Source organism: Ptychodera flava, chromosome 10, assembly GCF_041260155.1.
Source record: "Ptychodera flava strain L36383 chromosome 10, AS_Pfla_20210202, whole genome shotgun sequence".
Taxonomy (NCBI): Eukaryota; Metazoa; Hemichordata; class Enteropneusta; family Ptychoderidae; genus Ptychodera; species Ptychodera flava.
In genome coordinates this window covers 6877673-6892421 of record NC_091937.1, presented here as the reverse complement: position 1 = coordinate 6892421, position 14749 = coordinate 6877673, and the positions used below count along the sequence as shown (strand labels likewise).

Here is a 14749-nt window from a genome sequence, read left to right as displayed (position 1 = left end):
GCAGAGTACATGCATGGATGAAAAGCTTCCAAATGCCTCATCTACATTTTTATTCTTCCCTTTCTATGTTACAAAGGTTGGCTGCATTCTATCAACAGTGGGAGAGAGAAAAACATTTCCACAGACAGTCTATTATGTATCAGTCTTAATAGCCTGATTTATGATCCTTTGTAGAATAAGTTTGTCAGACAGTTGTCTGGTGCATGACCTCAATTAGTAACAAAAAATTTCCAATCGATAAATACCTTCTAAACCTTTGCAAACTATAGAAGAGTGAGTACAAAATCACAGGCTCAGTAGAGCAGACAGTGGGACCTTGTACACAGCATTTAGGTTGAATATGTCCCAAAAATTGGAATATGATTTTTATGGTCCTCCTAATATCATAACAAATCATTTGGATCCAGTTCACTCAATGTGAAATGAATATCAACAAGGTATTCTACATATTGAATGATTGTAAGTTGCTGGTATGTATTTCTAACAATGCATTTCCACCTTTGTTTCAAAATCAATATCTGGCTGGGGTATCCGCTGATCAATACTATAAGAAATGGGTCAAAATTCAACCACTTGATGGAGTTCTCCTCAGAGGGACGGCGCCTCAGCTACAACTGATCCGTATCTGGCGTCTAGCTGCCTGCGTAAGTTAGCTGGTAAATTTCACCCATGCAAATTGCCCACACACATACTGTTCTTCATTTTGCCAATGGCAATGTCCAATATGCAAATTGAAAATCTGATGTAGTGATGGCATATACCTCTCTGACCAGCAGCTAAGAAGAATAGCCATGAATCATAATGACCAATGTGGAAACGTCACCAATCTCTCAGTCTGATTTTAATCAGATTGCAAGAAAGTTGCTTTGTCACCAGATAAGTTTTACAGTATGTTGAAATAACTATCAACTGTTTGCACTGCGGTAAAAACCACCAAACAATTGAACAGGAAAAGACCAGGGTTCATAAATATCAACACAAATTTTGTAACTTGAGAAAGCAATGCACTTCAAAATTCTATTTTTTTTTTTTGTTCAACTTTGAACTCCGACAACAATAGCATTGCCACCAGGGTAATTCTATTGTCATTTCCAAAAGTGGGCGGTTTTCTCTTCAGCTGAATGTAATTTCACACCAATGTGGGCCATGTGCAAGAGGGTTTAAGACATCTCACATCTTTTTATGAGGGTAATCTAATCCACAGAAGTATAAACATCAAAGTATATGCTGATCTCCCTGAGGAATACAATCCCCTCAAGAAAAACATTTTCTGTAAAACCCACAGTGAGTGCTACAAAGCTTTGCAGCCAACATATAGCATCCTATGGAAGCTAGAGACACACTATTCAAATCAGGCTTCTATAATTTGGTGGAGTTGCTTGGGTTACAGACATACAGTGAGCAATTAGAAAAGGACAAAGCAACTTGAATAGAGTTTAGTGACAGCTGGTTCTTTGAACCTTTTATTAACAATGTGATGAGGGGCTTATGTGATTAGGATTGTCTAGCATTTTATATGGACAAACAAGACACCAGTACTACCACAGTTTTTTTATTCAAATTCTGATCACCAGAGATATGACAAAGGGTTTTATTTTTTACCATTAGGCATTGCATGTTAAGATTGAACCAGTTAAAGTTCAGAGACTGAGAAGAATTCCAAAATTTCATAAGAGCTGAGATTATCTGCCTTAGAAACCTGTTGATTCTAATCCCTGGAGACATTGCTCCCTGTAATTCTCAGTGTCTCACTTCACACAATCCTCACTTTGAGGATCAACTTACAACGCTGGGAAAAAATAGGATCCTGACCTTTTTAAAATGTGCATTAATATTGTTGCAGTGACTATAAACATTCCACTGTTCAAAGAGAATCATTTTTGCAGGCATAAGTTAATATATTTACCATGCATCTATAAATCAAGAAGAGTACCTTGGCCAAGTTCTCATTAACACATTCATCAGTTTTGGCATAAACTTCGAAAACAGAAATCAGATTCCACTTGCAATACATATTCCCTGTTTCTGTTTTGCCTTTTAAAATTCATTTTGAACGTGTGAAAATACAAAGACAATGATGTTTATATCAGTATTTTTCTGACACTGACACATGATAGCCAAAGACTCAGAATTAAACTACCCTGGATCATTATAAGTCTTATCTTCTTTTGCAGAATAACAGCTGATATTATTTCTGCTTATGTTAGCATAAAACTAACTATGATTTCATTTCTTCAAGCTAAACAATGAGGAAAGAATTTCAGCTATCTGAAAGTGTTGTATCGGATTCAAACACATATGAATATGATGTTTTGTGACCATCTAACACAAAAACTCCACAGAGATGTCTACGGAGCTCTCTAACAGCCATAATACAGTAATAATGTTGTGGATGTTTCCAATAACTTACAAAGCACTTATTGTGTGATATTTCTCAATTTACGCAATTGTAGCAGAATAGAGTACAGAATCTTCATTATTCTCAGTACAGGCCAGTTCCTATCTGCATGTATGAGGGTAGGCTGTAGAGAATTTTCAGTCTCAGAAAGTTAAAAGGACAAGACAAAGTTTTCCAAAATAATAATCTCACAGACAAAGTAATACTCCGACACTTCAATGCATTATAGTGGTATAATCAATGCAAACACTCACATCTGATTCAACTTTATCCAATAACTGTATGTTCTTTTACCTGGTGCATTTCCTACACGTTTATTGTTCAGCATTGGGCAATAGCTTTGAATAATTAACTCCACCATTGAGCAGTTAAAAATAACTGTGTTTTTTTTGTCTCAAGGTGCTTTGGCATTGTTGGAGATAAGCCCTATTGTCCACAAACCAATGTCAGAGACCTTTAGCATTGTTTGCAGAGAATTTAAAGATCACATGTGACATGCACAAATCTCAACGAGATGCACGTGTGGTATAGCCGGCAGACGTGAGCCCCTTCAGCTAATTTTTGATGTCACAAAAATTTCAGATAAATTACTATCTTTTCAACAGTTTAGGCATGGAGTTTATATGATGATGGAATAGAAGGAAAACCTGACAGGCAAGTGATTCCAGAAGACTGGAGGTGATATGTGATTATTACTAGTATTGTACTGTGACTCCAAGGAAATTTCATTCATGGCTATTCAAACCACACAGTGACAACTCTTGATTGTCTTCTGTTGAAACCCTATGTACGGTTTTAATGTTCATAATTCCTGTATCTCTTTCTCCCCTTGACAATAGTTTTCATGAATTGCAAGACATAAGAGTTCACAATTCAAAAAGGGGAGGGGGCGGTGGAAGAATGGGGCAAAGAAGCCCACAACAATCAATGGAGGCAAGCCAATCACAGCGTATGGTATTTCTCTTACTAACTCTTGCCTGGCTCCTTCCATTTTTTAATCAACCTGTCTAATTGAAGAACATTAAACTTGCTGGACTAAAACAAAATCGATTTATGTTTAAATTCCCTAATGAAATTCTAATTATAGAGATATATATCTGTTGATAAATTAGTTTGATTTCTCCAGAGACAGCGAAGTAACTGCCTCTGACCCCTCCATAAGCACTGAATGAATCAATCCTAATGGCTTTTCAATGACGCATGAGACGGGACTCAACACTTGTAAACAGGGAAGATTGAATTAAAACAGCTACACTGCCAAACACTTCCTTGCATGCTCTGTTGTTAACCAATTAACGACAAATTTGAATCACAGTAGATGAGTGAGCAGAAATCAGCTCAATTACCTGTAATTAGCAGCGTGTTGCTAATTAAAATATAACTGACCACTGAAACAATAACTGAATGTCAAGTCATCCAGAATTGATGAAAACAACACAATGTGGTCACAGGTTTGTTACCAGCTCCTTCACAATCAACTTTGACAATTCCTGACTCGCAGTACAAAACTGCTGTATCTTTCTATCAAGCTGCACCATAAAACTGACACTCTATCACCTTTATCATACTGACCACCACTAATCTGACCACACAACCTTTCTGTCCTGTCATTAGCCTCAAGCTTACTTACAAGAAGATAGACACATTGTGACAGTTAATTCAAAACAGAATGTGTACCTGTACAACAAACTAGCATCAACAATCTTTAAATTGATCTTTACAATTTTATCATATTTCTTATATTCTTAAGATTTAAAACTGATAGTATCAACAATGTGAACAATAAGTCATTGAATTGTATGATTTATAGACCACTAAATTCAGTAATTTCTAGAAATTTCCTTTTGATAAACCATGTGCCAGAGAAAACACTTCAAGTCAGTGGGTGCAAAATCAGTTACAGTCATATAATTCTACTGATGCTACAAAATCAGTTACAGTCCTATCACACTGATGAACCAAAAATTCTACTGACACATCCTGATTGCATCACTATTCAAATCAGCATCGAGTCCCACAATGAAATAATCCTCATTATTAATTTCATTTCCCATGCATTGATATTCCCGCATTACATACTGGTAGCGGTAACACATGGACATACTATCAGCTACAGACAGACACTCTCTCAGTAGGAAAGGCCTTCATTTTTTTGCTGTTTGTCCTTCTACATTTGTCCTTCTGCTTATCGCATTGTGCAACAATACATACTGGTACAAACATTTTCAAAGCCAAATTCAAACACATCTAGCTCTCTCAATCTGGTTTAAACAATACTAGACACTTACAGCTACTTTAAAAATCAATGAAGTGAACTCTGCACTGTGAACATACAGGAAAGACTAAACATTATAAAAATGCACAGAAAGTTCAGTGAAAAGTGCAATGGCAGGATCATAGAGTGTAGTTTTTTCAGCTTTGTAGATGTGGCAAAGAGTATTATCTCCATGGTGATGTCAGCTGATTTGTATTGAAACAGCTTGTATGTATTCATAATCCCCTGCAAAATGGTACATGTATATGTATGCATGTATAATGTACATGTACGTCATTTGTATCCAATGAAAAAAACACAAAATATACATCTGCCAGAGGAAAATACCTGATGTGAATGAAAATTGGCATCCATACCTGATTGTCGTTGTGGTTGTTGGCGTTCCACAGACAGTTGCCATTTTCCTCCCGAAGGAAATAGTAATCAAAGACATTGACCGGACCATCACACCATACAGCCATTATTGTGTTTTTATAGTTTTTTGGGTTTTCAGATGTAAATTATTGCACCTGTGTTTGGATGTAAATATTGCACGGTTGTGGAAGCACTAAAACTGCTCGTAAATACTGGAATATAGCTGGTCTCCTCTGAGGCTTGGTTTCGCTTCTTCTGTTACAAATTGTGGCCAACCTGAAGTCTTACATTAAACTTAAGTATATGGCAGTATGTCTTGTAACTCGGTAGATGAAATAGAGCTGTTTTAAGTCTTGGAGCTGACGATGCTTTAGATCTTCAGGTTCAAACTTACAACTTGGATGAGAATATGTAATCTGAATGAAAATGTTCTGTAAATTGAGGTCTCCCGTTGACGTGACTGTGAACAATCGTTACCCTGGATTCTAATTTTTGTAGTCCCGTTTTCACTGTCTATGAAATGGTTGTTACATCTTCACATATGCACAGCCTGGCTCGTTGAAGCAAAGTTTGTAAGTCCAAAACTTCCTCTCTGACACAGGATGTCATCCAAAATGTGATTCAGCACTCGTGTGTTCTGTAGTCCACGGGAAGTACTAATGGCAGTGGGGTTAGTCCCTTTCTGTAAATGGCTCTGACCTGGGTCTAATAATGTGGTGTGAATGAGTTAATATTTGATAGCTAAGTCAACACAGCAAAACTCCCCATAAGCTGCTGTGAGCTACTGATAAGGTTGACACATAAGCATTGGCGCTGCAAATCTCATGTACACGTCACAGTGTTCCAGTTGAGGTATTGTTGCTCACCAAAGACCGCGGGTACGTGTATTACAGGCTAACACCAGTCCAACATCTTCCTCAGTGACTGGAAATTGATATTTGGACTGTCCTTTGTGGTCACTGAGTAGCAGAACAAGTTCACCAACTCTGTGGCAAGTCCTTTTGAAAATCACCGATGTATTTTCACAGGAAGTACACTTGTGAAGTATATACTGTACCGGCTGGTATTAAAATAGAGCTGTGTTCTTCTCTTCAGTTCACGAGGACATACTGGTATTTGTCACAGAGTCCAATTTTTTTCTCTCACACACAGGCATAAACCTCTTCAGGCAGGTGAAATTCTTACAAAGATGTTTTCCAAAGGACGCCCAAGCAGTTCCTCGACAAGCCAAAAGACGTGACCACAAAGGAGATTGTCAATGGGGTGGCCTTCATGCTTCCCTCAGCACAAAGGACCTGATCATGTGACCCTTAACCTAAATGAGCTAACCCACTCATCAGCCAATCAGGAGGCTGTAAGCTGACATGGGACCAATTTACGTCACTGGGATTGGCTGAAATGTGGGGGTGTGTGCTGGGTGTGTTGCAACAGCTGATGATTAACAATAACCCCCATCCTTGTTCAGATAAACATGTCCAATTTGCATGGTACAAATAGCTGGGGGTTATTTTTTTGATAGGTGCTCAAAGTCTTGACAAACAACTCCAAGTTGACGTCCAGTCTCCTCCCCCTCACTTTGTTTAACATCCAAATCTAATCAGTAATGTTAATGAGGGCTTGTGTGAGGGTGGTCATAGTATTTACACAGGGAATTTTTTAATTTTTCATGCGTGTACCTGCGATTGCATCAGCTCAATATTGTATGGTCGTGTTGGTTTACTGGTCTCCATTTGTTCTCTTGTCTTCCATTGAATTTTTCATCCGGTAAAGTCGCTTACTTTCTGTTTATCAATGGATGTAGTCTTTTATTACCTCAATATCTAATATTTGATGTCATTGGAAATACTCCTCTTATCATCAAAGCAAGTCAAAATTTGTACCTTTGCATCTGTGAAAAACACAATGAGTCTCTGCACCCTATGAAACTTACAAAGCATTGTCACAGAAATGTGAGAAAAACATCCTGTCAAGGCTCCATTTGATGGAGGGTTGTTTTTACCTTCATGGTCCAGGTTAATAGTGGGTTATAAATTTCACCTCTAGAAAATAAAATACATAATTTTCTTTTCAAAATAGTAAAGCTGGTAGTCTTTTTATGCCTATTTATAATTCACAGCGAAGATAGCTGTTTTTTGACATACACTCATAAGACTGCAGTAGCATAAATTTTCAATTTGCACGGGAGTATTTGTAAGCATTATACCAGGACAAAGTCACCTGTAATAGCCACAGACAAAACCGGACACCTAAAGGACATTTTCAAGGGTTGAAGAAAATCAGAGCTATTCCTGTCACTTCTTCCGGGCCCAGTATTTGCCACAAGGATAGCAGAAAGACCAGTTCTTTTCAATGAGATGAATACACAGACTAGGATTCCACACAATGGCTATATTCAAATGTGATTGGCCAGTAAGGTGAAGAAGACAGATTATCAATTTAATCTGTTTGTGAACTTGAAATAAACCATAGGATTTCTATTGTGCACTGACAGCCTTTGACCAGATTTTGACTTGCAGCTAATAGTGGGGAGAATGTGCCTTCACAAACACGTGAGTTCAATCATGGAGGGACCGTGGCTCAATCTTCTAAAAACACTGTGAATACCCTTATTGTAACATAGACAGTAGAAGCGAGACAGTCTATGATTGTAGATGTATACACTGGAACCGTTTCACCCCTCACCACCCACTTGCAAGTAGCAAGGTCCAGAGACACCCTTGAACACAATAGAACTGCAACCAAACCTTCACATTATAGGGTTGATAATGGTCCGGAGGGACCGTGGGTTGATGAATAAGGAGCCTTAAGTTAGAAGTGACCAGTCCTTGGAGATGCTGAATCAATACCTTGCACTTGTCAATGAATAAATGTTTCTCTCACACTTGTATGTGATATCTTATATTTAGACGACTAATAGTGAATGACAAATTTGATTGCATCAGCATGTACAACACCTCATTAACATAACCCAAAATTGAGAATTTTCGCTAGGAATATTAACCTTTTGAGAGCTGTAATTTTTCCAACCAAAATTCTAGTGGAACGTTTTACCAATTTTCATGAAATTTTCTGTAATATTTTGATAATTTTGGACCAAAATGTCATTTTTTATGGGCTATATTATTAATCAGAATTTTGGGAAAACTGTAAAAAAAATGCCTGCATCTGAAAATAAAGTTGGCTGAAATATTGACTTTGGCGCTCAAACCAATCTAACTACATATCACAAGTTGTCTACTGGCAAATGTGAGGCAGGGTAATAGCCTCGTTCTCACATTCAATCAAATTTTCAATTTCCACACCCAAAAATCATTCAGACACATGGTTTGAACAATGCACACAGAAAACCATTTCACAAAGACATACACACAGTTAGAACTATCATGATGAAAACAGGAAATCATCACAGTTGAATAGAAATGCAACGGTATATTTAAATAGAATACCGATTACTAAAAATACACAGAGATGAAACGATAGCCTATGAGTATGAATATGAAATGAGAACCCCATCAAACATAATTTGCATACAATGCTATATTTTTACCAACTGAGATGAATCTCATTATCCCTCCATTCACCATGATCTAGGGACTGCATTTTGCACGGCCTACTTTCCTTTTTCCGATATTACATTACTTAGTAACACCACGGCGGTAACACTCCATGGTAACACCCGTTACATCCTTGCAAAGCCCACTCATTTACCTCAATAACCTACTTCTGGCTGATTTAAAATACTTTCTCTGACACAGAAATTTTCTGCAACCTACTTACACCTTTTTATTTGAAAGAAACTCAACATATCCAACCTTTTGCTGCAACACCTTTTCAGAGTGTACAACTCTACTCATGGTCATATCTGTGTCACTGTCCCAGGGTACCCTACACCTAGCCCCTTCATTATCTATTGAACCTGAGTTTCTGCATGTCCATGCTACTCCACACTAAATTTGCAAAAAACATAAGCACCACACCATTGTGGTGGCTAGGGATAACTCTGTATGTGTTCATGAGATGGGGCTTGCCAAGGATGTGGTCATATTTCTGTTGTGCAATGGCTACTGCATCCAACCCTGTGCCAGGGATTCAGTGAGTGAACGTCAATGCAAGTTAAAGTTTAGCCAGTGTATCATGTCATCACACACGTAAATAGACAGGATGCACTGGCTAGTAGGGTTTGCCAAATTTTGTGAAAGCCTCACAGGAACTGCACAGCTGGGTGAGTCTCTATCCTAACTTTGTCAAGCTTGCACCCTTATGGTGAGTCACCTTATGACGATATCGTTCATCCCATGACGTGATGCACAGCTTTGCGAAAAACACAGCTTCTAAGGCATTGTTCTCAGAGTCACTTTATTATCCCTGTCAGTGAAAGATGAACAAAGCGATGAATAAAGCTGTTACCGAAGTAGGTTTTGCCTCTGCTTTTTTTTACAAATAAGATGTTTGCTATCCTGGCTGGGTAAACTGCAAACAGCACAAATGCGATTAGGAACGGATAACAAAGGTTGTCTTTGTCTGCAAGCACGTAATATCAAAGTACAATATGAGAGTATGAAACAGCAAAATTAAAGGGTTCAATTGTACTGTACGTGACACATACTTGTTAGGATACTTTATCACATGTACTTTGTCATGAAAAACAACACTGCATGGACACACCACTCACATTGTATACCTGCCTTCCCATCATGCAATGTTATTCAACAGTTCCTTCACAGCACAAGGGACAGACTTACAGTACATGTATGTTAGACACCATGTCTCTGGCCTTTATTCTAGATATTCTATTAGCATAGGATTCCGTCAAACGTTTTACAGACAACGTTTCGCGATCATGTCTTTAAACAAATCTTTTAAATTATTTTCTATTTATTAACGATAACTATCAAGACCTCTTCTTTTGTTGTTAACCATAGGTTAAGCAGTCACCATGACAATAACACATAGCAACCTATCATTCAGTCACCAACAAAAGCAAGAAGTGTACTCCTGACCACACACCAGAGCTTATTGGTCTTGCAAGACAGAGCTGTAAGAAGACAGATAGCAGCAGCGATGGTCAGATCTCATTGTCAACATCCGTGGTTAGCCAGACACACAGTGACGTTCAGCATATGACAGGGCTCCACTTTCCTAAAGGTTAAATTTGCATGGCTTTGAAAGTTTGACTGTTGTTACAAACAATCATTCTATCAACACATTTTCCTGCCTCTCTTTCAGAATTGTAATGTGACATTACTTTTCAATGTTTGGCCACAAGTGAACAGAGGAAGTCACTTCATAGACTGGCCAAACTTCTTGTTCTCTGTTCACTCATATAAAAATATTATATCAAAATATAATTGTAATATTGTAATTTATTCACCTGACAATTGAGTTGACACTTGTACTATACATTGAACTAAATCAACAGAATACAGACAAAAAAGTGAAGCTGAGAAGCTGGTTTGATGTGAGAATACTATAAGAAGGTCGCATTGCCATGGATACATGACATCAGTCTGGTCCACTTCTTATCATGTATTCATCAGAAACACGCCAGTTGCCCAAAAGGTCTCCAGCTACAATGAAATTTACCTTGCAACTTTTAAAGCAACCTTTAATACACAATTGGATCATGTCATGATGCAATCTGATATATTTGAACAAATACTTGTCAGATGACTTTCCTCCTCACAGAACACAGCCTAGGAAAATTTTACTGCATAGTTTTATTACAGCCCTGATAAGATAGCCTATCTGAATGATACACTTACCTAGCTGAATTCATATCTAAAAGAGCATGGGCTCCCTGTATCTGTTTTCTCCATTAAGTGTTACATGTCATAATGGACTGGTACATGACACATTGATTGTGACCACTTGTTGAACTTGCCAGGAAATTACATCTGAAAAGCTCTATATTTGCATGATGTATGTTTGATTATTTCAAGTTCTTCAATTGCGGTGTTAAAGCACTATTGTATTTGATGAAGCTTGTTTCTCTTGTGCTTTTTCAGTGAGAATCTATGGTTTAATTGCATGAAACATTACACAAAGCGGAAGGCTATTTCCGATGACGAACTGTTGACAATTTTCAAAAAGTCTGATTGTAACATTCAGTCTATAAATCATCACTTTGAAGGTATTACAGTCACAACATCACCTGAGGCCAGCCAGCCAATCAGAACGATGGCAACTTGCAAATAAATACTGATGACCTTTCACAACTACTCATTCGTGATAGCGTGGTTACGTAGCGTTGCTTACTGATGACATCACCAACATGACTCCCCTAGGATGACTACACAGAACACCAGCTTTGCCAGATGATGAGGTTCCAGACAGTTCTATGGCTTACCTTCTACAAAACATAAACATCCTTCCGATTGGTCCAATAAATCATCCATACTCTATTGAAGCCATACATCTCAACCAATTAAATGCTCTTTGATATGCTTCACTACTTGCTCTGAATGCTGTACATCAGCGTGTGCAAAAACATTACCACTCACCTTGGTTGACAACAGACATACAAACACGACTTGGACACGATATTTTGCATTGATGGAAACCCTTTTTGTACTGTATATATCCCTGATACTTAGCAATGCATGTCTTTACCACAAATTACAAGAGTACTTCTACAACATCAGTGGTGAGCTATATCAACTTAGTACTACATGTAGGCACTTTTCAGCATGTCAAAATCCAAAACAGATACACACAAAAAATGTTAAATGGTTGTTTAGGAAAAACATTTCAAAAATGCCAGATTTGGCTGCTACAACAACCCTGTAAACAGTGGATCTAAGACAGGCAAGGTGTCCTATGTCATTTAAGTATTCATTTGAATTCTGGGAAAAGTAAAAGTTTGAAAGGGAAGGTAAATGTACACCTTTGGAGATTCCCAAAACAGGCAATGAAACACAAACAGCCACTCAGTTTTTCAGAAAGCAAACCATGAACATATTGATATCACTGGGAAAATCACTACACATTAGACAATTTCAAGAAAATGGTTCTTGTTCCAAAGATTCATCACCAAAGGCAAAAAAATTGTATCAAAGCGGCCATGCTTGTACTCTGTGTCAGTGTCAGCTTCACTTTATTCCATGCCCCAGTGACAAATGAACGCAATGGTCTGATTTATTCCAACACTTATCCTCTCTTCCCTCATTCAATAATAATAAGAACAGTCAGCCCAGCAGCATACGACTGCTGAACTCATCTGAATGTCACAGTATCTAAGATTCTCCGCAATTTTGACTTCTATACAGGCAGCGCCAGTACAATAACTTCTTATCTCTTAAAATGCATATTAGAATTCAGGTCACTATCCCATGAAGGTAGCAATTTGCCGGCTGTGCTGATGATTTAGTAGGGCTCATGGATGCATTTACAAAAACTTTGTTCATGTCTGGGTTTAAATTTATGATGAACGAAATGTAGCTGCAGCATTATGGTGCAGACTCATGAATTAAACTTTAACCAATCATGGCCATGACGAATATCTGATGAGGTCATCCATCCAATCACAACTTACGATGTGTCAACAAACAAAATATAAGAATAAAATATCTCAGACAAAATGATATACACCTAAATGTCAATTGTGATTTGTACTGAGAGATCATTCTCTCAATATCTGAACAGACTGACAGACTGAGTGTGCAGCTAGACAATAATATCCTGTCACAAACCAAGCATGATTGGTCACTTTAATAACTTAATGCTTCCATTTCTTTCTGACTTGACAGTTCTACAGCTATGTGACCATCTGTCTATCATCAATACTGTTATCTGTACAGACATGAGACTAGATCTATTCCATGCATGTACCAGTGTGAAAGTGATGACATGTACATCTATATTTACTTCTGTAAAATTCCCCTTGTACATTGACAGATATGCTCAAATTTGTCGTCAAGAGTGGCCACATGGTTATCATCATTGAATGAGAGTCATTGACAGGCAAATGAGAAACGGAAGATGGCTGGAAATGGTGAACAATGAAATCTTTACTCTCATGTTATGCTGTGTTTGTTTCTGAGTAGCAAAAACCTCACCATCAGCGACCACATCATTGCATAATCATCAACTAATATTCTGAAAAGTCCCTGCTAAAAGTAGAATTGACGACAATATTTACACAGTTGATTATCTGCAGCTGATATGAAACACTCTACCAAAGATAAAGGAACTGTGACTGGATGGTGTACACAGTGAACAACTATTATGAAACACCTGTTTTCATTGGCCAAAATTATCTACATCACAGAAATCTACCAGTCCAGTCTATCCTTACTCATAGAATTAGATTTATTATTGACCAATCAAACACTTTATTCTAAAAACATAACTATGGCTTCTCTTCACATTTCAACGTTCAGGAAAGCACATTCACTGAAAAACATTAATGTCACATTGAAGCAAAAACACCGAAAGCATCAGTAATCAATATTTTCATTTGGGTAAAGGCAGTATTGAACACCAATCAAGACAGAGCATTTTGCAAAGTTTGTACTACACTGGTACATGCATCTACAGAACAGACAACCTTGCAGACTTTGTGTTAATGTATTAAAAGTACATGTATAGACAGTCTTATAGCATACCTGTACATGCATAATCTCAAGGATTGGATACCATTGTTATGGAGAGAAGTAACAATCAATACAACAAGTGAGAGTTACATGTACACATGTAATAGAGAGTGGCCTTACAGACAATCCTGGCTTGGCTTTTATCACCATTGTTTTTTCACTGTTCAATCTAGAATTGAAGTCAGTGAAAAGAACGGTTTGCTGTTGAAAATTCCATGCGTCCTCCTCTGTGAGAGACCTGTTACTTTCCACTGCCAAGTGTGAGGATCTATACATTCATAGGTTTTGGAAAGGTTGATTCTCTAACTCTCCAAACAGGTACATTAGTTGTCATGTTTCATTACAAACGCAGGTCTACTTTTTTGCTTTTAAAACACACCTGGTGAAAGAAATATCTTAAAACTTGTTGATAATAAAAAGACACAGAAACTTTTCCTCTGAAACATAAATATACAAAATGCCAGGGTGACAATAAACCTTTGATCATCAAGCTTTGGTGCAGACCTATTGAAAATCCAGGTTACACAAAGAAGGTATACCGTAGAGGAAGGTTATCTTACTTTCATATTACTTGCAAGTGGTGCTGTGTGCGGCACACTTTGCCTTTCTTTACAGGTCATTACAATTAATTAACCATTGTGAACAGCCATCAGAAATCTGCACAACTACAGCAGGTTATATTATCAATAGTTCAAGAAAAAGATCTTCAATGTAGCTAGGATATCAGGTTTTGTTGGATTATTTTGAGTAGGGAAGTACATGTATCCCTTTACAACAGCCCCATTGAAATAAACTATTATATTTCTTGGAATGAATTCAACACTTCCCTGGGGATGGTTATTTGCACACAAAACAAGACGTATATATTGCAATTCAATAAATGGCTGACCACAACGCTGGGGAGAATCTCAGTGCATGCCAATCAGTATGCAAAGCAGATCATTTCACAGCCAATTGGACAGGCATTATAGGGTCACATGCGGGCATGCACGTACTCCCAAAAGACTAGAGCTCTTCACACTTTAACGATATCACTTACTGTATTATTTGCAAAATTCCTATAAAGTACATACTGATTTGTGGCAGCTGATGATTTGGTCAGCGTGATTTGACAGACAGAGATTGAAGCAC

General features: G+C 37.7%; 1 protein-coding gene across 3 annotated transcripts in view; it reads right to left on the bottom strand.

The window, feature by feature from the left end:
• The window catches only part of LOC139141875 (sestrin-1-like), a 90548-nt gene that overhangs the window by 32732 nt on the left and 43067 nt on the right, over positions 1 to 14749 (bottom strand). The window contains exon 1 of one of the 3 annotated variants that reach the window (XM_070711631.1): positions 5030 to 6334. The exons of the other annotated variants lie outside the window; for them this stretch is intronic. Within the exon in view, the coding sequence (XP_070567732.1) occupies positions 5030 to 5134 (105 nt within the window). The 5' untranslated portion in view covers positions 5135 to 6334. Of the gene's footprint in view, positions 1 to 5029; positions 6335 to 14749 lie in introns of those variants that run through there. 3 annotated transcript variants of the gene reach the window in all.